This window comes from Phyllobates terribilis, unplaced genomic scaffold, assembly GCF_046119375.1.
Source record: "Phyllobates terribilis strain yellow unplaced genomic scaffold, ASM4611937v1 Scaffold_11__3_contigs__length_659146591, whole genome shotgun sequence".
In the NCBI taxonomy this organism is placed as follows: domain Eukaryota; kingdom Metazoa; phylum Chordata; class Amphibia; order Anura; family Dendrobatidae; genus Phyllobates; species Phyllobates terribilis.
The window spans coordinates 473,325,536-473,350,069 of record NW_027362771.1 but is presented as its reverse complement, the minus strand read 5'-3'; the positions used below and the strand labels follow the sequence as shown (position 1 = coordinate 473,350,069).

Genomic DNA, 24,534 nt, shown 5'->3' with positions numbered 1-24,534 from the left:
GCAAGAAATCCCACTTATTAAACCTGACAGGGCACACCTGTGAAGTGAAAACCATTTCCGGTGACTACCTCTTGAAGCTCATCAAGAGAATGCCAAGAGTGTGCAAAGCAGTCATCAAAGCAAAAGGTGGCTACTTTGAAGAACCTAGAATATAAGACATATTTTCAGTTGATTCACACTTTTTTGTTAAGTATATAATTCCACATGTGCTCCTTCATAGTTTTGATGCCTTCAGTGTGAATGTACAATTTTCATAGTCATGAAAATACAGAAAAATCTTTATATGAGGTGTGTCCAAACTTTTGGTCTGTACTGTATATAGGACTAGTGTGTATTTATTTCTGCAATGTTCGGGGAGGTGCACGTTTGGTTTTTGCAGAAGAAAAATCTGCTGCAAATGCTAGAGTGTTGGCAGGAAAGACACTGTAAAATCCATACGTTCTTTGCCTTGTTGAGTGCTTTTTTACTGGCGGTTTTTTCACCATCAATTTGAATGGGTGAAAAATGCTCCAAAAACACAAACTTCTAGCTTCTCCCAGGACACTCCATTAGGTCACATTCAGTATTTGGTCAGTATTTTACCTCAGTATTTGTAAGTCAAGACCAGGAGTGGGTGATAAATACAGAAGTGGTGACGAGTTTCTATTATACTTTTCCTCTGATTGTTCCACTCCCGCTTTCTAATACTGATGTAAAATACTGAACGTGTGAACGTGGCCTTACAATTCCCTGCCGGTGCCAATCCTACACTTGACATTACTGACATTTATAGGGCTAGATGGCATGGCAAAGGAGTAATTATTCATATAGGAAGCAACTTTACTTCCGCGCACCTTTTATAATGCAAAAATACCAGCTTTTGTTATTATTTTACCAGCCTCCGAGTAGAAGTACCGACTGTGCCAGTAATTTACCGGCCGGGTGGCAATCCTACATGGCAGAGATGAGTCGATGAACAAGCAATTGCACCTCTTATACTCTGTCAATGGCCATAATGATCAGCACATCTCCCTGAGTGAACCAGCATCAGATAGTGTAAGTGAACGCCAATCCACTGGTTATGCCATCCGCAGAAATCTGCCTCTGTATAAGGACCCTTAGGCCTCATTCAGACTTCAGTGATTTTTTTCATATGTAAAAACACACAATTTTCTTCAGTGTTTTGAATCAGAGTTTCATCAGTGTTTGGTACATTTTTACCATCAATCATTTCTTAATTTGCCAAAAACAAAGCTTCTTCTGTCCAAAGCAGTGTTAAAAACCAACAGCACACACAGATGGCGATGTGCTCGCTGTGATTTTTCATGGACCCCATAGACCGATATGAGTAATTTTGATCCACGGCTGATCAAAAACGGACATAGTATGCAAAAAACCATAGACATGTAAACAGCTTATAATCGGTAGATGTTCTGTCTGTGAAAAATACGGGGAGAACAAGTCTGAATGAGGCCCAAGTTTAAGCATTTTCTACCTGAAGGAACTAGATCAGTAGTAGCTCTCTTATGGTATGTACTGTACACATGTTTAATAGATTTTTCTGCTGCAAAAAGTGTTAGCAGAAGAAATGCTGCATTAAATGCACACATTTTTTGCGTGCAATTTTTTTTTTCCATCCGTTTGAATGGGTGAAAAATGCAGCAATAACTTTGAAAGAAAGAATTGACAAGCTGCAGATTTGAAGGTTCAAATGAAGAAGGCAAAAAATAAGCAACGTGCGCGTCAGATTTCAGAAATGTCATTCGCTTTGCTGGTGCTGTAAAATGCTGCATTTTTTTTTAATGGAAAAAAAAAAAAAAAAAAGGACACAACAAAAACGCGAGTGAACAAAACTGTGACCTGCACAACTAAAGTAAGTAAAATAAGGCTAAGCTTATTACACAGACACATCCAAGGACAAATGATATAACCGTGATGCCGCAGCGGAGATAATGGTTTTTCTTTCTATAGTGCATGAATAACTCCTCCTCTAGAGACCTGTAGAGAGAGAGACTTGTCAATCAAGCAAAACCATCCTGGGAGAAGCCGCGGCGTTTCACAGTAAAACATATTTCATTATAAGGGCGCAGTCAGACAGCTGTATAAATCGGACTGAGATCGGACCACATTGCACGGACTTTTTAGTTTATTTGAGGAGAGAGGACCCTGATTACAAGCTACAATCTATGAGGAAATAGGGGACACACAAATGGTAAAAAGTGCTCGTCATGTATGGTCCAGCCATCAATATAATAAACGCAGTAATATACAGTAGATAGGGTATTCAAACAACGCTGCATTATAAAGACAGAGACTGCAGCTGTTTTATGCAGCACTGTGTCAAGAATCTGCGGACAGGTTCCTTCTTTGGGTAGGTTTACATGTTGTTGAGCATTTTGCTGTGGAAAATTTGACAATTGTCCTATTCATCTGAATCAACCTCATACAGAAGAATGGAACCAATTTTCAGTGTGGGAATTCACCCCAAGGTTGGGAGTCACAGTTTTATGGGCGGGTTTTCCCCATAGAATAGGTTCGCTCATGCGAGAGAATCGTGCTGATTATGCTAATGTCAGAGTCTGATCTGAGTGTCACCTTAGTGGATCTGATTCTATCGCATGAAAGAATCACAGCACAGATGCGGAGAAGACAGAGAGCTTAATTTCTCTATCTTCTCCATTGTCTGAGTCGGACTGCACTTGGATGTCATCCGAGTGCAGGCCGATGTTTCACCTGCACCCATAGGCTTGTAAAGGTGTGCGTGATCTAATCATCGGATGCACCCGCAGCATTCTGTGATTGTTTCCTCATACTGGCATGAGGAAAAAAAAAAAAAAAAGAATCACAGATCTGCACTGCCCCATATTATAACATTGGGCTGAGCGCATGGATGGCACTCGGCTGTGTTATACACTTGTGTGAGCAAGCCCTTAGACTGGGTTCAGATGAGCGTATGTAAATTGTCTGTATTTCATGTACAAAAATAAAACAGACAATTTTCATGCATATTGTCACGTCTATGTCATTTTATACTCCAGTACAGCATAAGTTTTATAAATTTAAAATAGAGTCCAAACAATAAGAATAATTGGATCTGTAAAAAAACAGATGCTATATAAAAAGTGTGTGTGGCATCTGTTTTTTCTTTTTAGCGCATGCACTGAGTTTGTTGGGGGAGTCTGATCTGAAAAACGGATCAGACTAGTACATACTGCGAGTTTCTAGAACCGTCAGTTCTAGTGATAAAATATGCATATGAACTAAATCGTTGACTTGCATTGGTCAGTGTGCCACCAGTATGCCATCCCCGTCCACACAGGTAGCACATGGACGCACAATATGTTCATCTGAACGAGCCCAGATGTGTTACACTCTTTCATACTCATCAGATCAGTGGCGGTGGTCAGACTTGCACCACCGGCAGGTGATTCCCCCGCTTCTGCTGACGTCATGTCGACAGAAGAGTCTTCTTTTCCGCTCTGCTCTGTTGACAGGACGTCTATGCCGATGTCAAGCTGATTGACAGGCAGATCCCGGCTGCCGGACTGCTGCTAATCTGTTGATGAGAGAAGCAGGGGAATCGCCGGCTGAGCTGGCAGGAATCGTGCCCGTGCAGCAGAACAGGCCGGGGGTTAGTGGCTACCTGCCTCACAGTACTTAGCCCCATGCACAACAATAATAAAAGTCCTGGATAATCCCTTTAAATAATAAGTAATAGAACAACATCGCTCTTGTATAAGACATTCTTCTCCTTTATGATTATAGTGAAACATCCTCTGTTTGGAACATATTTTTACTATTCTGGTAATGTAAATTTGCAATAATTTAGTTAGCCTCTTGTCAGTGCTGTGCAGTACATTTCCATTACTGAGTGCCAAAGTCCTTGGATGAATAGCCCCTTCAGGCCTCATGCAAGCAGCAGAGGGTCTCTGTGCAGTTAAACCGTGCTCCATTAGGTACAGGGCTGTTTATAGCTCCGTACACAGGGTAAGGTCCCTCACACCGCTCCGAAAATTCATGATAATAATGGCAAAATTGTAATTGAAAAATAAAGCCAGAAATCCTAAATACGGACCAAAAAGCGTTGGGGGAAAAAAATGCATTGTTTGTATCAAATGTTATATTTTGACTGTTTTACAAATTACATTCGGCTGCATACATCTTTTGTTGCAAAAAAAAAAAAAAAAAAAGTGGAAAAACCTCACAGTATTTAATCAAAAACGTCTGTCTGTGAAATGACCCTAAAGTGAGTCGTAGATTTCGCCATTTTAGGACTATGCTCCCCTCCACAAGGAGCCTTGTATTCGCTTGTATGCTTTTGATGATGTACAATACTTGGAAAACTTCCATGGACAAAAATTTCCATGAACTCGCTTAGAAACCCGAGACTACCGCTGTAAATAAGGGACATGTGCCTGAATATTGGAAATTTGCATCCGGCTGTTTGAAAAGCTGAATAATCAGGTAAACTACGGTCAGTTACATAAATTAGTCGCAATCACAGCGCTGTCCCCTAACTCCATTAGTACGGCAGTAGGAGAAGTGCCCAAGATGACTGCAGCCTGTTGTAGCTTATTTCTATTTTCTGAAAGTGACTCGATCCCTTTCTGATAGGGTTTATAGTGTTATCCAATTTAATTCTGTCAAATTAGAGTGGATTATTAAATATGGAGGTCACTTAGGCCTATAAATTGCTGTGATCAGATAACTGACATCAGCAATGACCATGTGGCAGGAGAAATGGTCTCTTCATGGCACGTCTGGATGCCTTATAACATAACCCGCCGTCAGAGCCATAGGACGACCTCAAGAGCAATGAGCTGCAGAATATCAGAAAATACATGGAGATGAGCCTTTAGAAACCACAATCCACATATAGTAGAAAACACCTCTGCAGATTATCTAATCCGAGGCATGTCACCTGCATCTGCAACGCACAGCGTGAAATCTGCACCAAAATCTGTGGCAAAGTCTGTGTGTACCATGTGGATTTTCAGTACAAGTGCGACACAAAGGCCTCGACTTTGAAAAGTGCAACATATTTGTCCAATATGAAGTTGCGCAAAAATTTTGCAACTTTTGGTATTGTCGTACCATAATCAGCTAGCTCCGCCAAAGTGGGAAGAACATGGGTAAGATGGAAAGTGGCAGTGCCCGCTTGCTGAATTCATCAAGAATTATGCCACTTTGGTGTTGTAACCTACACCAGAAATGTTACTCCAGTCCCTCACTGGAGTAGCATTTCTGGTGAGGCACACACCACTGAGAAAATGTGCAGAATTTATTAAAAAGAGTGTTCACAAGTTTCAAAGTTATCCATTAGCCACGGCATAGGGGATAACGTCGATCGCTGGGGATCCAACCGCCATGGCTGCCAAGGAAGTCTAACATGAGCGCTGACTCTCGATTCATTCTAATAGCAGCACTGAAGGTTGGCCGAGCACAGCACTTGGCAATCTTCAGCCTCTGGATAACTTTCAAACTTGAGAACACCCCTTTAAGAGGTGTGCGTCTCTTAAAGAATTTGGTGCATCTTACACCCCACGCCCTTTACGAAGACTGCTGTGCACAACTCCAGTCTATATGAATCAGGCCCATCGTTTCTACAAGGGGAAGCTTCGCAGCCAGGGGCACGCTGTAATTTTGCTCCTTGTATAATGTTACTGTATTTGCTGTTTTAATGAAGATGGAATAAAGACATTTGTAGCAGCATCAGTGAGTGCACTCTACGCTTTATATCTGTGCACTGACAACATAGCCGAGAGCTGCACTTAGCTCTTATTGTCAGGCTACGGTCACATGAGCGTATAAAACAATCGTCTGATTTTCATCTATAAACAAGGATGTCTTTTCATCTGTATTATCATACATATGCCATTCGTTTTTATACATCAGTCAATAAAACTTAAAATACGATTCATGAATTAATAATGGCAAACTAATCCTTCCTTTCCCTATTTAATCCAAATATTTAAAACAAGAAACCCTAAAATAACCAATTAGTTTGCAATCTTTGAAGGAAATCTCCAACTACATAGGGGTTCACACTTTTTATTTTTACAGTCTACTGCTTAAAATGAAAACTGAACATGCGACTAGAGGATCTCTATCCAATAGCTGTATGTCAAACACACAAGAACAATGGCCTGAGCTCCTCTTCATACTTAGCATATCGTTCCATACTAATACGCTATCTCAACCCCATTGAATAATACTGCTCCGAGTGCTGTCAGTTTTTTCCGTGGGCAGCACTCGGACTGGAAATATGGATGTGTGAAGTAACCCGCACCCTGGGGAAAATGCACTTCACATATGCGACCAGCAGCTCCATTCTACTCCTGGCTGCAGACTTGTGTTCCAGGGATCCAATCAACAGGTGATCATTTTGGAAAACTGGAATACCCCTTTAGAGTTTATGTGTTTGATGTCTACAGGCTACTGATCCACCTTTCCCTTACACTAGTTTTGATTACCCTTCTCCTATGCCAGAGGTGGGGAACTTTGGGCCATGGGCCACTTACAGCCCTTGATGACCTTTTATGTAGCCCCTTGGCAGATGTCTGGAGACAGCAGTGCTTGGGTTGACAGCTGTATTTTGATGGCCGCCGGCCCACTAATCTCTTCTTGCTTTGTGAGCACATGCACGCAGTGATCACTACCGAACGCTGAGGCTCGTGCAATGAAAGATTACGTCCTGACATCAGTGACAGCGTCAGGACGTACTTTGTGGGCGGAGGTAGCCCGTGATTTGTACGACCCCCGAAGGATGGTATAAATATCCAAATGGCGCTTGGCAGGAAAAAAAACAAGATTCCTCACCCTTGTCCTATGTGATGATCTGGTGACAATGCTGTGCATTGTGGTTAAAGCATTTCTGCTTTTTTTTACAATTCTATGTTCATACTTCCGCTTAGATGAAAAGACAAAAGGAATAATCGGATCTGTTGCAAAACTGGTGCAAACTGGGGTCTGTCTGGGTTCTATTTTGTGTCAGTGTTTAAAACAGACTGAAAGAAAAAGTTTTGAAGGTTTTTTTTCCTTCTAAAAATGGACATGTAACAGAACTCAGAGTGACCCAACAATAATCAATCTTCTCCCATTTGCATCAGTTTTGCAACTGATCCATGTTTTCATGTCTTTAGTTCAGCATACGAAAGTTTGCAGCGCCTAGTGTCCGTTCACACTGGCAAATACAGTGGTGTGAAAAAGTGTTTGCCCCCTTCCTGATTTCTTATTGTTTTCCATGTTTGTCACACTTAAATGTTTCAGATCACAAAAAAATTTTAATATTAGACAAAGATAACACAAGTAAACACAAAATGCAGTTTTTAAATTAAGGTCTTTATTATTAAGGGAAAAAGAAATCCAAACCTACAGGGCCCTGTGTGAAAGAGTGATTGCCCCCCACCATAAAACATAAATTAACTGGTTTATCACATCTTTGGGAAGCGGAGTTCAATTTCCCTAGCCACACACAGGCCTCATTACTACCACAGCTGTTCTCAATCAAGAAATCACATAAATATGACCAGCCTGACAAAGTGAAGTAGACCAAAAGATCCTCAAAAGCTAGACATAATGCTGTGATCCATAGAAATTCAGGAACAAATCAGAAACAAAGTAATTGAGATCTATCAGTCTGGAAAAGGTTATAAAGCCATTTCTAAAGCTTTAGGACTCCAGCGAACCACAGTGAGCCATTATCCACAAATGGCGAAAACACGGAACAGAGGTGAACCAACCAACCAAAATTACTCCAATAGCACAACAATGAATCATACAAAAGGTCACAAAAAACCCACAACATCCAAAGAACTGCAGGCCTCTCTTGCCTCAGTTAAGATCAGTGTTCATGACTCCACAATAAGAAAGAGACAGGGCAAAAATGGCATGCATGGCAGAGTTCTAAGACGAAAACTACTGCTGAGCAAAAAGAACATAATGGCTCTTCTCAGTTTTGCCAGAAAACATCTTGATGATTGCCAAGACTTTTGGGAGAATACTCTGTGGACTAACGAGACAAAAGTAAAACTTTTTGGAAGGTGTATGTCCCATTACTTCTGGTGTAGAAGTAACACAACATTTCAGAAAATGAACATCATACCAACAGTGAAATATGGTGGCGGTAGTGTGATGGTCTAGGGCTGTTTTGCTGCTTCATGACCTGGAAAACTTGCTGTGGTAAATGGAACCGTGAATTCTGCTGTCTACCAAAAATTCCTGAAGGAGAATGTCCAGCCATCTGTTCGTTACCTCAAGCTGAAGTGCACCTGGGTTATTCAGCAGGACAATGATCTAAAACACACCAGCAAGTCCACCTCTGAATGGCTTAAGAAAAACAAAATTAAGACTTTGGAGTGGCTTAGTCAAAGTCCTGACCTTAATCCAGTTGAGATGCTGTGCCATGACCTTAAAAAGGCGGTTCATGTCCGGAAACCCTCCAATGTGGCTGAATTACAACAACTTTGCAAAAATGAGTGGCAAAAATTCCTCCAGAGCGTTGTAAAAGACTCACTGCCAGTTATCGCAAGCGCTTGACTGCAGTTGTTGCTGCTATGGGTGGCCCAACCAGTTATTAGGTTTAGGGGGCAATCAGTTTTTCACACAGGGCCCTGTAGGTTTGGATTTATTTTTCCCTTAATAAAGACCTTAATTTAAAAACTGTATTTTGTGTTACTGGTGTTATCTTTACCTAATATTTACATTTGTTTTGTGATCTGAAACATTTAAGTGTGACAAACGTGCAAAAGAATAATAGATCAGGAAGGGGGCAAACACTTTTTCAAACCACTGTATTTTTTCTCAGGAGTGGGAACCAAAACCAGGTGAGGAACAATCAGAGAAAAGGTATAATAGAAACAAGTCACCAATTCTGCATTTATTATCACCCACTCCTGGTTTTGGCTCCCACTCCTGAGAAAAAATACTAACCGAATACTGATAGTGGGGCCGCGGCCTTAGGCTACATTCCCACGATGAGCATTTGGTGATTTTTTTGATGTTGCAGATTTTCTGCACCTTTTAAGTAAATTAGGTTACTTGCATTTTTGAGTGTATTTTTGTCGCTTTGTGACATGTCATGTTTGAAATAAAGCTGCTTTGTTCTTGACATTTCCCGGTATTTGGCTTTGACAAAACTTTATTGATATAGACATGTGCAGATTACATGCATTTTTACCTGCAAATTTTCTACATCTAAGGGCTTGCTCACACTGGCGTATAACTCGGACGAGTGTTATCTGATGCTTTATCGGATAGCACTTGGCCCATTATTATACCATGGGGCAGTGCAGATCTGCAATCGCAGCATGCTGCAAGTGGCTCCGATAATCGGACTATGTGCACCCATACAAGTCTGTGTGTGCGTGTGAAACATTGGACTGCACTCGAGTGTCATCTGAGTGTAGTGCGATGTAGGCTCACAGAGACAATGGAGGAGATGGAGGAAATAAGTTGTCTTTCTTCTCCACACCTGACTCGCTGATCCGAGAAAATCTGATCACACTAACATGACACTGACAGAATTTGATCTGAGTGTCATTAGTATAATTGACCGGACTCTCTCGCATGTAAGCTAAAACCAGGAGTGGGTGAGAAATACAGGAGTGGTGACGTGTTTCTATTACACTTTTCCTCCGATTGCTCCACTCCTGGTTTTGGCTTATAAATACTGATGTAAAATACTGACCAAATACTGAATGTGTGACAGTGGCCTCGAGGATTTGAAACATGTATCACAGGTCAGTTTACGCTGCGTAAAAAAAATAAATAAATAACAGTGGGCATGAGATTTCTAGAAATGCCATCCATTTTGCTGGAGCTCAAATATGCTAAGGCTATGTGCCCACGATGCAGAAATTTCCTGAGCATGGGATTTTCTGCCAGGGAGAAGAGTTTTTCATGCATTTCTGCACGTGTTTTCTCAAGCGCTTTTCCAAGTGATTTTGAGCATCACTTGGAAAAGTGCTTGACAACTTGGTGACACAATATAAATCCATGCAACTGGCATGGATTTATAGTGTGTGCCCAACTTATGCAGCTTTAAATGCAGCATCATAGAAAAAAAAAAAAAAAAGAATTAAAATGTAAAAAATAAAATAAAACATTATACTTACCTCTCCAGTGGCCCCCAGTCTCCTTCTCCGGTGGCGTCCCCTGTCATCGGCGTCCCGCAGTGTTCTGAAAGGACCTGCGTTGATGTCATTTAGTCAGCTGACAGGTCACACGACCACCGAGGTCATCGGTCGCGTGACCATCACATGACTAAATGACGTCACCGCAGGTCCTTTCAGAACACTGCGGGACGCCGATGACAGGGGACGCCACCGGAGAAGGAGACTGGGGGCCACCGGAGAGGCAAGTATAATGGGAGTTTTTATTCGTTTTTACGTTTTAATTCTTTTTTTTTTTTTTTTTTTTTTTACTAATGGCACCCGGGTCTGGAGAAGAGTACCATCCGCGCATTGAACCGCATAACATCCGCATGTATACATGTATGCATGTGGATGTTATGCGCTTCAATGCAAGTCAATGGCGGCGATTTCGCCGCGATTACGCACAAGAGATGGTAGTGCTGCGGATTTTTCTGCAATGATAATCCGCAGCGGAAATTTCCGCAGCATGTGCACAGCACATGCGGATTATCATTGGGGAACATGGCAGACAACTTAACAAGCGTTTTCGCGGCAGAAATGGTGCCGCGGAAACGCATTAAATCCGCATCGTGGACACACAGCCTTAGGGTGCTTTCACATTGCGTTCTGTATTCCTGTCAGGGCATACGTCCCAAATTCCCAAAGTGTGCGCCCTCAGGAGGCAGACACTCAGATGTAGGCTGCTGCGGCTGAGTGTCTGCCTCCTGTGGGCGTACATTCCCGAAAAAAAGTGCACGGCAGAGCGTATGTTCTCTCTGCTGTCACCATTGCGGTCTATTGCCCCTGTCACAGCATACGTCCAGACCCGGTTTTGCGGGGAATTTGGGACATATGCCCCGACGGGGAAACAGATCGCAATGTGAAAGCACCCTAATAACAAACCTTAGATCTCTTCAATGCAAAAATAAAAAATCTACAACTTTGAGAAATATAAAATTCAAAATTCACATTTCAATGAAAATATGGCTCAATGAACTGAAAAAGTAAAAAATGATCAGAAAGTCTGACAATTTTCCCACTCATTTTACTTGAAAATAAGCAGGGGAATGAGTGTTTGTATGTGAGCCCTGCGTACAACTACAAAGTCTTCCTACCCGCCCCATTGTTCCTGATTGCCTGTGGGACACATGGAAATGCCTCGGACTCATGATACCCCCAGAGATGTCATCAATAGCAGGTAGTGTGTATGGAGGAGTCTGACAAGTCTCCGAAGAAAAAGGAAGTGCCAGCTTTTCAAACATCACAGTTTACAACACGCATATATTATAAAGGGAACAGATATCAGATATAAGATGTGATCAAAGTATTCCACATCACTGTAAATACACGAGGCTTATAAGAATTTTTTTTACAAGGGGGGGGCTCATAAAATAATCAAAACGTATTCACCCTATGAGGCCATGTTCACACATTCAGTATTTTACCTCAGTATTTGTAAGACAAAACCAAGTGTGGGTGAAAAATGCAGAAGTGGTGACATGTTTCTATTATATTTTCATTTGATTGTAAGCTAAAATCATGAATGGAACAAATACTGATGGAATATAAAATACTGCTGAACGCGTGAATGTGGCCTTAGCGCATATAAAGTACTCGCTCATTCCCCACCATCAGCTTCTGAATTCTCCTGAAGTGAAATGTCTTTCTATCTGCAGCTTTCCCCTGGAAAAAACAGCGCTAAATACCACTGGACTAGAGTACTGGATCCCATTTTTCACATGTAGTCATATTGTTGTTTTAGGTTAAGTTCCCATGATGAGTTTTTGACGCTGCAGTTTCTTGCGGAGCTAAAAACGCTGTTTCATGAAGTTATAGTTCCAGCAACGTGGATGGGATTTATAGGGATCTCATGCCCATTGGGCTTTCTTTTTCTTTTACTCCATGTACACTGACCTGCGGTGCGTGTTTCATTCCCGCAACATGTTAATTTCTCTTGTTGGCACGCTGAGTTTTATGTCCAGACTTTCCTGTAGACTAGTATTAGATTAGATGTAGAAAATCAGCAGGTAAAATAACGTATATACATTCTTAGTACATTTCTGCTACGGAAGTGCACTAAAAACACATGTAATCCGCACACAACTATCAATAAAGATGTCAAAGCCAAATACCCAGAAGTATTGTCAAAACCAAAGCAGCTTTATAACATGATATACCAAAAAGACAGCTTCAAAAACACATGTAAAAGACAGCAAGTAACGTAATAGGTGCAGAAAATCTGCAATATCAAAACCTCACTAAATGCTCATCATGGGAACATAGGTTTAGGCTAAGGGCCCACGATGCAGAAATGCTGCATATTTTTTCCGCTTCTCCCTGGCAGGAAAAACGCATGCGGATTTTACATGCGCTTTTCCTGCCAGGTAGAAGAGTTTTTTGCATGAGGGTTATCAAGCACTTTTCCAAGCGATTTTAGCATCACTTGGAAAAGTGCTTGACAACTTGGTTACACTATATAAATCCATGCAACCGTATTTAGATAATGCAGGAACTTAAAAATTGGTATAGTGACATATTTTGGGTCTGTATACACAACCCAACCGGCGGCACTGAGCGAACTCTGATTGGTAAACCTTTACTAAATAGCCAATTTACACAGTAATAGATGGTTCAGTGGGCACAGGCTGCCATGGTACTCGGCAGTCAAGAGTCCTGTTTACAAGGCGATGCGCTGCCGAGAACGATGACCACCTGATGACCCAGCGTTTCGCTCATTCATCAGGTGATTGGCAGCCTATTTACACTGATAGGTTATCGTGAAACAAGCATTTTCAGGAACATTTGTTCACGATTATCTGTCAAGTGTAAATGCAGCCTTAGAAACATAACCGTCAGGCATATCAAGCAGTAAGAATGGTTAAGTGGGTAAAAGGTCAAATCAGGCTTCCTGTAAGTCATAAAGTTATAACCATTTGATGAATGTGCCTTAAAGGGGTCATCCTTTTTTTTTTTTTTTTTTTTTTTTTTAAATACTCCCCGTCGTCTAAAAATCCCTCTAACGTGACAAAGTTATGCCTTCAGACCCCTTACTGGCTAAGTTCTTAAATATCATTCTGGCTCAGTTCCTCCATAATTCGGTCTCTCTGCTCAGTGGGCGGTGCTCCAGTGCTGCCCAGGTGACCATAGTAAACTACATTTCCCACAAGCACCTGCTTCTGCTTTTTCCCATTCACAGATAATTAGCTACTCCCCTAGCTGCTCCAGTGGTCTGCTAATGCCCCCTGGGCAGCACTGCCAACAGGGTACATGGTGATGTGCACAGTGTCTAATATTATATCAATAGTGTATAATTATTATCTGTTTTTACCATTCTAGTCCTTCCACGTTCTAATCCTCTAATTCTGTATGTGATATACAGTGGGTACAGAAAGTATTCAGACCCCTTTACATTTTTCACTTTGTTTCATTGCAGCCATTTGGTAAATTCTAAAAAGTTCATTTTTTTCTCATTAATGTATACTCTGCACCCCATCTTAACTGAAAAAAAAAACAAATGTTGAATTTTTTGCAAATGTACTAAAAAAGAAAAACTGAAATATCACATGGTCATAATTATTCAGACCCTTTGCTCAGACACTCATATTTAAGTCACATGCTGTCCATTTCCTTGTGATCCTCCTTGAGATGGTTCTACTCCTTCATTGGAGTCCAGCTGTGTTTAATTAAATTGATAGGACTTGATTTGGAAAGGCACACACCTGTCTATATAAGACCTCACAGCTCACAGTGCATGTCAGACCAAATGAGAATCATGAGCTCAAAGGAACTGCCCAAGAAACTCAGAGACAGAATTGTGGTAAGGCACAGATCTGGCCAAGGTTATAAAAGAATTTCTGCATTACTCAAGGTTCCTAAGAGCACAGTGGCCTCCATAATCCTTAAATGGGAGAAGTTTGAGACCACCAGAAGTCTTCCTAGATATGCCGTCTAGCCAAACTGAGCAATCGTGGGAGAAGAGCCTTGGTGAGAGAGGTAAAGAAGAACCCCAAGATCACTGTGGCTGAGCTCCAGAGATGCAGTAGGGAGATTGGAGAAAGTTCCACAAAGTCAACTGTCACTGCAGCCCTCCACCAGTCGGGCCTTTATGGCAGAGTGGCCCGACCGAAGCCTCTCCTCAGTGCAAGACATATGAAAGCCTGCATAGAGTTTGCTCAAAAACACATGAAGGACTCCCAGACTATGAGAAATAAGATTCTCTGGTCTGATGAGATGAAGATAGAACTTTTTGGTGAGAATTCTAAGCGTTATGTGTGGAGAAAACCATGCACTGCTTATCACCTGCCCAATACAATCCCAACAGTGAAACATGGTGGAGGCAACATCATGCTATGGGGGTGTTTTTCAGCTGCAGGGACAGGACGACTGGTTGCAATTGAAGGAAACCTGAATGCGGCCAAGTACAGAGATATCCTGGATGAAAATCTCTTCCAGAGTGCTCTGGACCGCAGACTTGGCCGAAAGTTCACCTTCCAACAAGATAATGACCCTAAGCACACAGATAAAATAACAAAGGAGTGGCTTCAGAACAACTCTGTGACCAGTCTTGACTGGCCCAGCCAGAGCCCTGACGTAAACCCAATTGAGCATCTCTGGAGAGACCTGAAAATGACTGTCCACCAACGTTCACCATCTAACCTGACGGAACTGGAGAGGATCTGCAAGGAAGAATGGCAGAGGATCCCCAAATCCAGGTGTGAAAAACTTGTTGCATCATTCCCAAAAAGACTCATTGCTGTACTAGCTCAAAATTGTGCTTCTATTAAATACTGAGCAACGGGTCTGAATACTTAGGACCATGTGATATTTCAGTTTTTCTTTTTTAATAAATTTGCAAAAATTTCTACATTTCTGTTTTTTTTTCAGTCAAGATGGGGTGCAGAGTGTACTTAAATTCTAAAAAGTTAATTTTTTTTTCTCATTAACCAAACGGTTGCAAATAAACAAAGAGTGAAAAATTTAAAGGGGTCTGAATACTTTCCGTACCCACTGTAGATATATTTCCCCTGTGCTTCCTTTCCTAGCTCTAAAATCTGTCTTGGTGCCCATTGCAACCAATCACTGTGCAGTTTTCATTTCACCGCAGCGGTTTAAAAAATGAAAGCTGTGCTCTGACTGGTAATTATGGCCAATTCTGACACAGATTCTCCAATAGACAGTATAGATAACACCACAATTGTATTTACAGGAGGCATCCATTACTGTAAATACGCAACCATGCATCCGCTGCGTCACTGCACAGTGAGAAGAGCACAGCTCTGCCAGGGCCAGATTACAACATGGGATGCAACACATTAGGTGGTCTGTTGATCCAGATACCTTCTCTAATGTGAATAGGTGTATGGCCATAATAAAGAGAAAAGTGTCAGTGTGGTCCATAATAACATATTAGATCACAGCTCTGATTTTCTGTTAAGGACAACCCTTTACACTGTCCTTGTGTCTACATAATTCAGTGATTTCATCATCCGGGAATGTCTTTGCCTAATATCCACTAAAAAGCCACTTGTTATTTCTATAAAGCCATTATTTTCTATTTAATCAGTGAAGGATACTGACTACTTGTACGAGTCATCACAGACAGGCCGAGGTGCAGAGACAGCAAAATGAGGCCGTCAGCACAGAGAACCAGCAAACGTCGTCCCAGGGCTCTTCCCTGGACCCCTATATAGGCATGGATGGGCACCCCTGTAGGCATGGCAGACAGTAATGTAAAAAAGATTATAGTTGTGCAGTGAAAAGAACTGAGCAATGACCAGTGAGTAAATGGGTTTTATGGAACATTAGAAAAAGTTGGCCAAGGATCAGATGACTCTGTTAGCACCTTACTCCTCTCTCCCCATAGAAAATACTGGAACTCTCTGGTCAGTCGACCATTCCTGTGTATGGGGTAGTCAGGAGGCATAGCCATCAGCCATCCTCCTCCTCTCCAGACACATTCATGCTCAGCTTGGCTGAATTTACATGTTTTTTAAGAGAGGGGAATAAGCCGCTGCCAGATCAGCTTCGGACAGTGGCTTATCCTCTGTGAGAACAAAGATCAGGTAGAAGTACAATACACCCAATCCTTCCTCCAGCCCAACATGTGCTATTGGGGGAGAGTCAGGACACCCCCAAACACATCGAATCCCAGGGAAAACTTTCATATATTGTTGGCCCATCGTCGGTAAAGGGTAACAAAGTTTCATGTGTATACCAGGGCTGTAGAGTCAGTGTCCATTTTGGTGGAGTTGGAGTCGGTATAAAATGGACTGACTCCGACTCCTAAAATATATAATAAATTGGGTACAGTAGTTCAATGCAGTTTGTGGGGAATATTTTTTTCATAAGAATTTGAGAAAGTTATGATATGTCCTATAAATGTCTGTCCTATTCCTGATCTAAGGGTCTAGACTTTCAGCTGAGATGAATCTGTGCTACAGTAAATTTATCACTTAAACATGAGCCATGTATGAGGGAGTCGGAGTCGTGGAGTCGGAGTCAGGGTCATGGAAATTGAGGAGTCGGAGGTTTGGCTTACCGACTCCACAGCCCTGCTGTATACCCATGAGTGATCAGAGCAAATGGGCTGATGCTTATCACCAGGCACAGGTATGCGTTTTGGATAAATAATGTAATGATAATTGTCTGGGGTCCCCATCATCAAGATAATCCATCAATCTCTTAGCCCATTTAAGATGCTGACATTATGTTAAAATGTTTTATTATCATGGTTATTATCGGCATCGCTCCCCTTACAACCGGGAAAGCTCTCGTAATACAGTATGGCAAAAAGAGACCTCCTATAAGACAATTACATCCACTTTACAGATCTGCTATCTTCCCATGTATAAAGAAAGCAGGTTCCTGGCCAGAGGCTGAGACCGTGTGTCCTGCTCTCGGGGTCTTAAAAACTCACAAGTTTCCTGTTGTATCACGTGCAGTCGTCAGCAGGGGCTATTATCTGTTACACCGCCTGGTAAATGCCTATATTGTATTGTGCAGATCGTCCTGCCACCCCTGCACTTCTGCAAGGAAGTCACAACGTTTTAAGATGTGGACGGTTTTGATGGTTGTGAGGCTTAACGCTCAGGTCCTGGAATCCGGCTGCATTCTGTCACCTCCCAGGCACACAGCACACAGCCTGGGCCAGACTTGTTGCTGCAGCTGTAGGCCACATTCTGCAGGAGCAAGGAGCAGAGCTGATGTGTCTACAGGCTATATTCCTGCCCCATCCTACAGATGCAGGCCCTTCTACAGCCGCACACAAGGCCTGGTCTGCCAGAGATGAAAGACAGGAATAGAACAGCCGCCCACTCATCTGCTGGAGTCTGCTCATTACATGCCATGAATCAAGCTTTTATATACCCGCTGCTGCTGGTGCCCACTCCTGCCGTCACACTGCCAGTCACTCATACTCAAGTGTCTGACAGATCATAGAGTCCACTCTCCTGAACTACACGGAGGTGGTCAAATTACAACTGCAATTAAACTACTACTCCCAACATATCGAACTTTTTACTGCATGGACAGTGAATACAGATTGTGTGTGTGCAGGAGTACATAGGAGTATATAGGTGTGTATAGTATATACAGAACCTGGGCATAATATTGATATACTTTGTAGAGAATTAGACTTTGGATGTATTATATAGGTGTTATACTGAAGTGTATATTTTGAGTGTGCTGTATACAGTTGTGTGTAGTTGTAGTGAGTAGTGTACAGAAGTCGGAGTCTGTATACAGGAGTGTGTTGTACTGTAATACATAAGTGTATACAGGAAACGTGTACAATTTATATAGACGGAGCAAAGTTTACCTTACTGCAGATAACACAGCACTTTGCTACATCTGTATGGACAGTGACCAGATATACTGTATATAGTTATATAGGTGTGAGTGTGACATACTGTGGAGTGTATTTATATTCATTGTACAGAATCTTATGTGTAATATAAAGTGTAGACTGGAGCCTGTGTGTGCATAATATATATAACATTTATTTATACACACACGAATATAAAGTATGTGGTTTGTGTAGTATACAGGAGGTGTGGGGGTGTTTAGATATTTACAAATATACATTTATATCTATATACACACGCACAGCTCTGTATACTACAGTCATCATGTATATGTTTATACACACACACACACACACACAAGGTGTTGAATGTCTGTAGGGTCGGCTGTAGCCTGTGTGTGACTGTACACATCTGTAGGGTCAGCTGTAAGGTGTGTGTGACTGTACACGTCTGTAGGGTCGGCTGTAAGGGGTGTGTGACTGTACACGTCTGTAGGGTCGGCTGTAGCCTGTGTGTGACTGTACACGTCTGTAGGGTCGGCTGTAGCCTGTGTGTGACTGTACACGTCTGTAGGGTCGGCTGTAGCCTGTGTGTGACTGTACACGTCTGTAGGGTCGGCTGTAGCCTGTGTGTGACTGTACACGTCTGTAGGGTCGGCTGTAGCCTGTGTGTGACTGTACACGTCTGTAGGGTCGGCTGTAGCCTGTGTGTGACTGTACACGTCTGTAGGGTCGGCTGTAGGGTGTGTGTGACTGTACACGGCTGTAGGGTGTGTGTGACTGTACACGGCTGTAGGGTGTGTGTGACTGTACACGGCTGTAGGGTGTGTGTGACTGTACACGTCTGTAGGGTCGGCTGTAGCCTGTGTGTGACTGTACACGTCTGTAGGGTCGGCTGTAGCCTGTGTGTGACTGTACACGTCTGTAGGGTCGGCTGTAGCCTGTGTGTGACTGTACACGTCTGTAGGGTCGGCGGTAGCCTGTGTGTGACTGTACACGTCTGTAGGGTCGGCGGTAGCCTGTGTGTGACTGTACACGTCTGTAGGGTCGGCTGTAGGGTGTGTGTGACTGTACACGTCTGTAGGGTCGGCTGTAGGGTCTGTGTGACTGTACACGTCTGTAGGGTCGGCTGTAGGGTGTGTGTGACTGTACACGTCTGTAGGGTCGGCTGTAGGGTGTGTGTGACTGTACACGTCTGTAGCCTGTGTGTGACTGTACACGTCTGTAGGGTCGGCTGTAGGGTGTGTGTGACTGTACACGTCTGCAGGGTGTGTGTGACTGTACACGTCTGTAGGGTCGGCTGTAGCCTGTGTGTGACTGTACACGTCTGTAGGGTCGGCTGTAGCCTGTGTGTGACTGTACACGTCTGTAGGGTCGGCTGTAGCCTGTGTGTGACTGTACACGTCTGTAGGGTCGGCGGTAGCCTGTGTGTGACTGTACACGTCTGTAGGGTCGGCTGTAGGGTGTGTGTGACTGTACACGTCTGTAGGGTCGGCTGTAGGGTGTGTGTGACTGTACACGTCTGTAGGGTCGGCTGTAGGGTCTGTGTGACTGTACACGTCTGTAGGGTCGGCTGTAGGGTGTGTGTGACTGTACACGTCTGTAGGGTCGGCTGTAGGGTGTGTGTGACTGTACACGTCTGTAGCCTGTGTGTGACTGTACACGTCTGTAGGGTCGGCTGTAGGGTGTGTGTGACTGTACACGTCTGCAGGGACGTCTGCAGGGTCGGCTGTAGGGTGTGTCTCCGTGCAGGGGCCGGTCACTTACCTCTCGAAGCCATATCTGAGCAGCATGAAGATCAGGGCGAGCGGGAGGGTGATGAGGAGCTGAGACGTGGACGCCGCGCCGGTCCCTTCGCTGTTCTGGAAGTCGCCCCAGGTGTAGTTACACGGCAGCCAGATCCGCTCCCACCAGAACCAGTCGCTGAGGGTCTGCAGCGCCATCCTGCAGGGAGAGGCACGGGTTAGCGGCTGTACGGTCCGGGCAGCTACCAGACGCGTCCTGTGACTGGCACACTGCGCTGCTGCGCGGAGGGGAAGTGATTCATTCTTTGCTGCCGCTGGGATGTGTTCTCGCTTTCCCCCTCTCTTCACTTCACTTTTTTTTTTTTTTTTTTTTTTTTTTGTACTTTCGCAGCTTTATAAGAAAAGAGGGACCTGTCCCGGCCAAGAGGATGTAGAGGGCAAGTGGTGGGCTGCACTGCCACATCCTGCCAGCCTCAGCAGTCACACAGTGCCCCAAGCTGTGGAGCTCCACCTGGAGTGGGGTTAGGGAGGGCCACAGGTTGCCACCACTGCTTTATACACAGGGACACGTAGTAAGGTGGCACATTTATGTTACCTGGGTACTTGCTGTGCCCCCAGCTCCCAGGCTGGGCATATAACATCTGCATTGCATGTCTCCACAGCATTGATTAGGGTATGTGCACACGGTGCAGTTTAAAGAGGTTTTTTTTGGCACAGACGCCTGAAGTACCACGGGATAAACACTTGAAAGTCACTTCCTATTCTTTTCTATTGTGAAAACCACTTTCCTGGACGTCATATGTTCATTGCTTTGAGCGGTTTTCTTCTATTTCAGGTTATGAAAAACGCCTGGTGGGAAAAAGCAAAAGCGTTGGACTTTTGTAGCGGCTCCTGATGGAAAACACTACAAACTAGGCAGCGTCCAATCACAGTTATAAAAAAACACCTCCAAAAACACCTGAGAAACTGCTGCAGAAAATAAAAAACTGCAAAAAAAAAGCGAAGGAGGAGCGTTTCCTGAAGCGTTATCCATTAACTCGCTTTCAACCGCCTCAAAAAAAAAAAAAACCTGTGTGCACATACTCTTAAAGACGCTGCTGGAGGAAACGTATTCACGTGGATTCTGCCCAATAGCCTCATTGACAGATTCTGTAAAATAGCAATATTTTTCTAGTAAAAGGATAGACACCTGGCAGACCCCACAATTAATCAACGGGGTCTATTGGACACTGATCGGCGTCAGTCTATAATGGATCCAACAGTGAAGTTTTTTAAGTATTCTTAGCCTATGATGCTACAAAAGCCGCCAGCATAAGTGCAGATGTAAGCCGAATCTAAGCCTTAGCAATTGGGAAGAGGGGCTTGGTAAATATATTGTTCAGGTCAAGGCCTCATTCAGAAGTCTGTGTTGCCCATATGTGTTGTATCCATCTTTTTTCACAGATACCACACATACCCATTATAATCTATGGTGCTATTCACATATTCATGTGTTTCACAGACTGTCAGTGCAAAACACACATGGACAGACCCATGTATTGAATGGATGACAAGGGCCAATACAATAGTAAGTAAGGGCCCTTAGGGTCAGGCGATTGATGGATTTTTCCCTTTCTGAATCCAGATCTCTGAAAAGCCTGACATGGTGGACCAGCATTTACTTCTCAGGTGAGAATACCGCATGGAAACAAATAAAATACATGGGACCACTGTTGATATATCCCCTGATCATTGATTCATATTATATTATACGTAGCATTAGAGAGACCACTGTCAAACAAAGGCACGTATAATTGAGTTCATTCATGAATAGATATGTATTTGATTTCTATGTATGGTATCCTATTTTGTCCATTGCGTGAGGATCCATTAATAAGACATGAATTGGGGGAGTGAAAAGCCACTGATATTGTGAGATATTATTCCTTTGGACTGAATGGGAATAGGTCATATTTAACTGAAGGACCAGCCAAAGGGATGGCTGACTAATAGAGTGGCTATTAAGCACGCAAGCTATTATTTTCTGATTATAGAAGATCCTAGAGACTATTGTTTTTTTTGTCTACTTTATACTATGGATCTAAGGATAAATTTGAATATTATTTGATTATATACAGTACAGACCAAAAGTTTGGACACACCTCATTTAACGATTTTTCTGTATTTTCATGACTATGAAAATTGTACATTCACACTGAAGGCATCAAAACTATGAATTAACACACGTGGAATTATATACTTAACAAAAAAGTGTGAAACAACTGAAAATATGTCTTATATTCTAGGTTCTTCAAAGTAGCCACCTTTGGCTTTGATGACTGCTTTGCACACTCTTGGCATTCTCTTGGTGAGCTTCAAGAGGTAGTCACCGGAAATGGTCTTCACTTCACAGGTATGCTCTGTCAGGTTTAATAAGTGGGATTTCTTGCCTTATAAATGGGGTTGGGACCATCAGTTGTGTTGTGCAGAAGTCTGGTGGATACACAGCTGATAGTCCTACTGAATAGACTGTTAGCTGCTTTTTCCTTGCCATAATACAAATTCTAAGTAAAGAAAAACGAGTGGCCATCATTACTTTAAGAAATGAAGGTCAGTCAGTGCGAAAAATTGGGAAAACTTTGAAAGTGTCCCCAAGTGCAGTTGCAAAAACCATCAAGCGCTACAAAGAAACTGGCTCACATGAGGACCCCCCCAGGAAAGGAAGACCAACAGTCACCTCTGCTTCTAAGGATACATTTATCTGATTAACCAGCCTCAGAAATCACAGGTTAACAGCAGCTCAGATTAGAGACCAGGTCAATGCCACACAGAGTTCTAGCAGCAGACACATCTCTTCAACAACTGAAGGCCTTCATGGTAAAATAGCTGCTAGGAAACCACTGCTAAGGACAGGCAACAAGCAGAAGAGACTTGTTTGGGCTAAAGAACACAAGGAATGGACATTAGACCAGTGGAAATCTGTGCTTTGGTCTGATGAGTCCAAATTTGAGATCTTTGGTTCCAACCACTGTGTCTTTGTGCGACGCAGAAAAGGTGAACGGATGGACTCTACATGCCTGGTTCCCACCGTGAAGCATGGAGGAGGAGGTGTGATAGTGCGGGGGTGCTTTGCTGGTGACACTGTTGGGGATTTATTCAAAATTGAAGGCATACTGAACCAGCATGGCTACCACAGCATCTTACAGCGGCATGCTATTCCATTCGGTTTGTGTTTAGTTGGACCATCATTTATTTTTCAACAGGACAATGACCCCAAACACACCTCCAGGCTGTGTAAGGGCTATTTGACCAAGAAGGAGAGTGATGGGGTGCTACGCCAGATGACCTGGCCTCCACAGTCACCAGACCTGAACCCAATCGAGATGGTTTGGGGTGAGCTGGACTGCAGAGTGAAGGCAAGAGGGCCAACAAGTGCTAAGCATCTCTGGGAACTCCTTCAAGATTGTTGGAAGACCATTTCCGGTGACTACCTCTTGAAGCTCATCAAGAGAATGCCAAGAGTGTGCAAAGCAGTCATCAAAGCAAAAGGTGGCTACTTTAAAGAACCTAGAATATAAGACATATTTTCAGTTGTTTCACACTTCTTTGTTAAGTATATAATTCCACATGTGTTAATTCATAGTTTTGATGCCTTCAGTGTGAATGCACAATTTTCACAGTCATGAAAATACAGAAAAATCTTTAAATGAGGTGTGTCCAAACTTTTGGTCTGTACAGTATATATCCAATACTGGCCTAAACTATTTTTTTCTACTTTGTGGTGTCTGTCTTTTTGAATAACATTTTTTAATATAATGTTAATAAAATAGTGATTTTAACCCCTTTACCCCCGAGGGTGGTTTGTACGTTAATGACCAGGCCAATTTTTACAATTCTGACCACTGTTACTTTATGAGGTAATTACTCTGGAACGCTTCAACAGATCCCGCTGATTCTGAGATTGTTTTTTCGTGACATATTGTACTTCATGATAGTGGTAAAATTTCTTCGATATCACTTGCCTTTATTTGTGAAAAAAATCGGAATTTGGGCGAAAATTTCTCAATTTCTCAATTTTCAAAATTTTTATTTTTATGCCCTTAAATCAGAGAGATATGTCACACAAACTAGTTAATAAATAACATTTCCCACATGTCTACTTTACATCAGCACAATTTTGGAACCAAAATTTTTTTTAGTAGGGAGCTATAAAGGTTAAAAGTTGACCAGTGATTTCTCATTTTTACAACAAAATTTACAAAACCATTTTTTTAGAGACCACATCACATTTGAAGTGACTTTGAAGGGCCTTTATGACAGAAAATACCCAAAAGTGACACCATTCTAAAAACTGCACCCCTCAAGCTGCTCAAAACCACATTCAAGAAGTTTATTAACCCTTCAGGTGCTTCACAGGAATTTTTGGAATGTGGAAGAAAATGAACATTTAACCTTTTTCACAAAAATGTTACTTTAAACCCAAATTTTTTTTATTTTCGCAGGGGTAATAGGAAAAAATGGACCCCAAAATTTGTTGTGCAATTTCCCCTGAGCATGCAGATACCCCATATGTGGGGAAAAACCACTGTTTGAGCGCTCGGAAGGGAAGGAGCGCCATTTGACTTTTTGAATATAAAATTTGCTTGAATAATTAGCGGACACCATGTTGCGTTTGGGGAGCCCCTGATGTGCCTAAACAGTGGAAACCCCCCACAAGTGACACCATTTTGGAAACTAGACCCCTCAGGGAACTTATCTAGATGTGTGTTGAGCACCTTTAACCCCCAGGTGCTTCACAGAAGTTTATAACATTGAGCCGTAAAAATACAATTTTCACATTTTTCCAACAAAATTGTTTTTCAGCCCCCAATTTTGCATTTTTATAAGGGTAACAGAA

The 24,534-nt window shown here is 42.6% G+C and overlaps 1 protein-coding gene across 8 annotated transcripts in view; it reads right to left on the bottom strand.

The window, feature by feature from the left end:
• The window catches only part of CERS3 (ceramide synthase 3), a 282,807-nt gene that overhangs the window by 39,420 nt on the left and 218,853 nt on the right, over positions 1–24,534 (bottom strand). For 7 of the 8 annotated variants that reach the window (XM_073653361.1, XM_073653363.1, XM_073653360.1 and 4 more), the window contains one exon: positions 19,681–19,857. The exons of the other annotated variant lie outside the window; for it this stretch is intronic. In XM_073653361.1, coding sequence (XP_073509462.1) covers positions 19,681–19,856 — 176 coding nt within the window. In that variant the 5' untranslated portion in view covers position 19,857. The remainder of the gene's footprint in view (positions 1–19,680; positions 19,858–24,534) is intronic. 8 annotated transcript variants of the gene reach the window in all.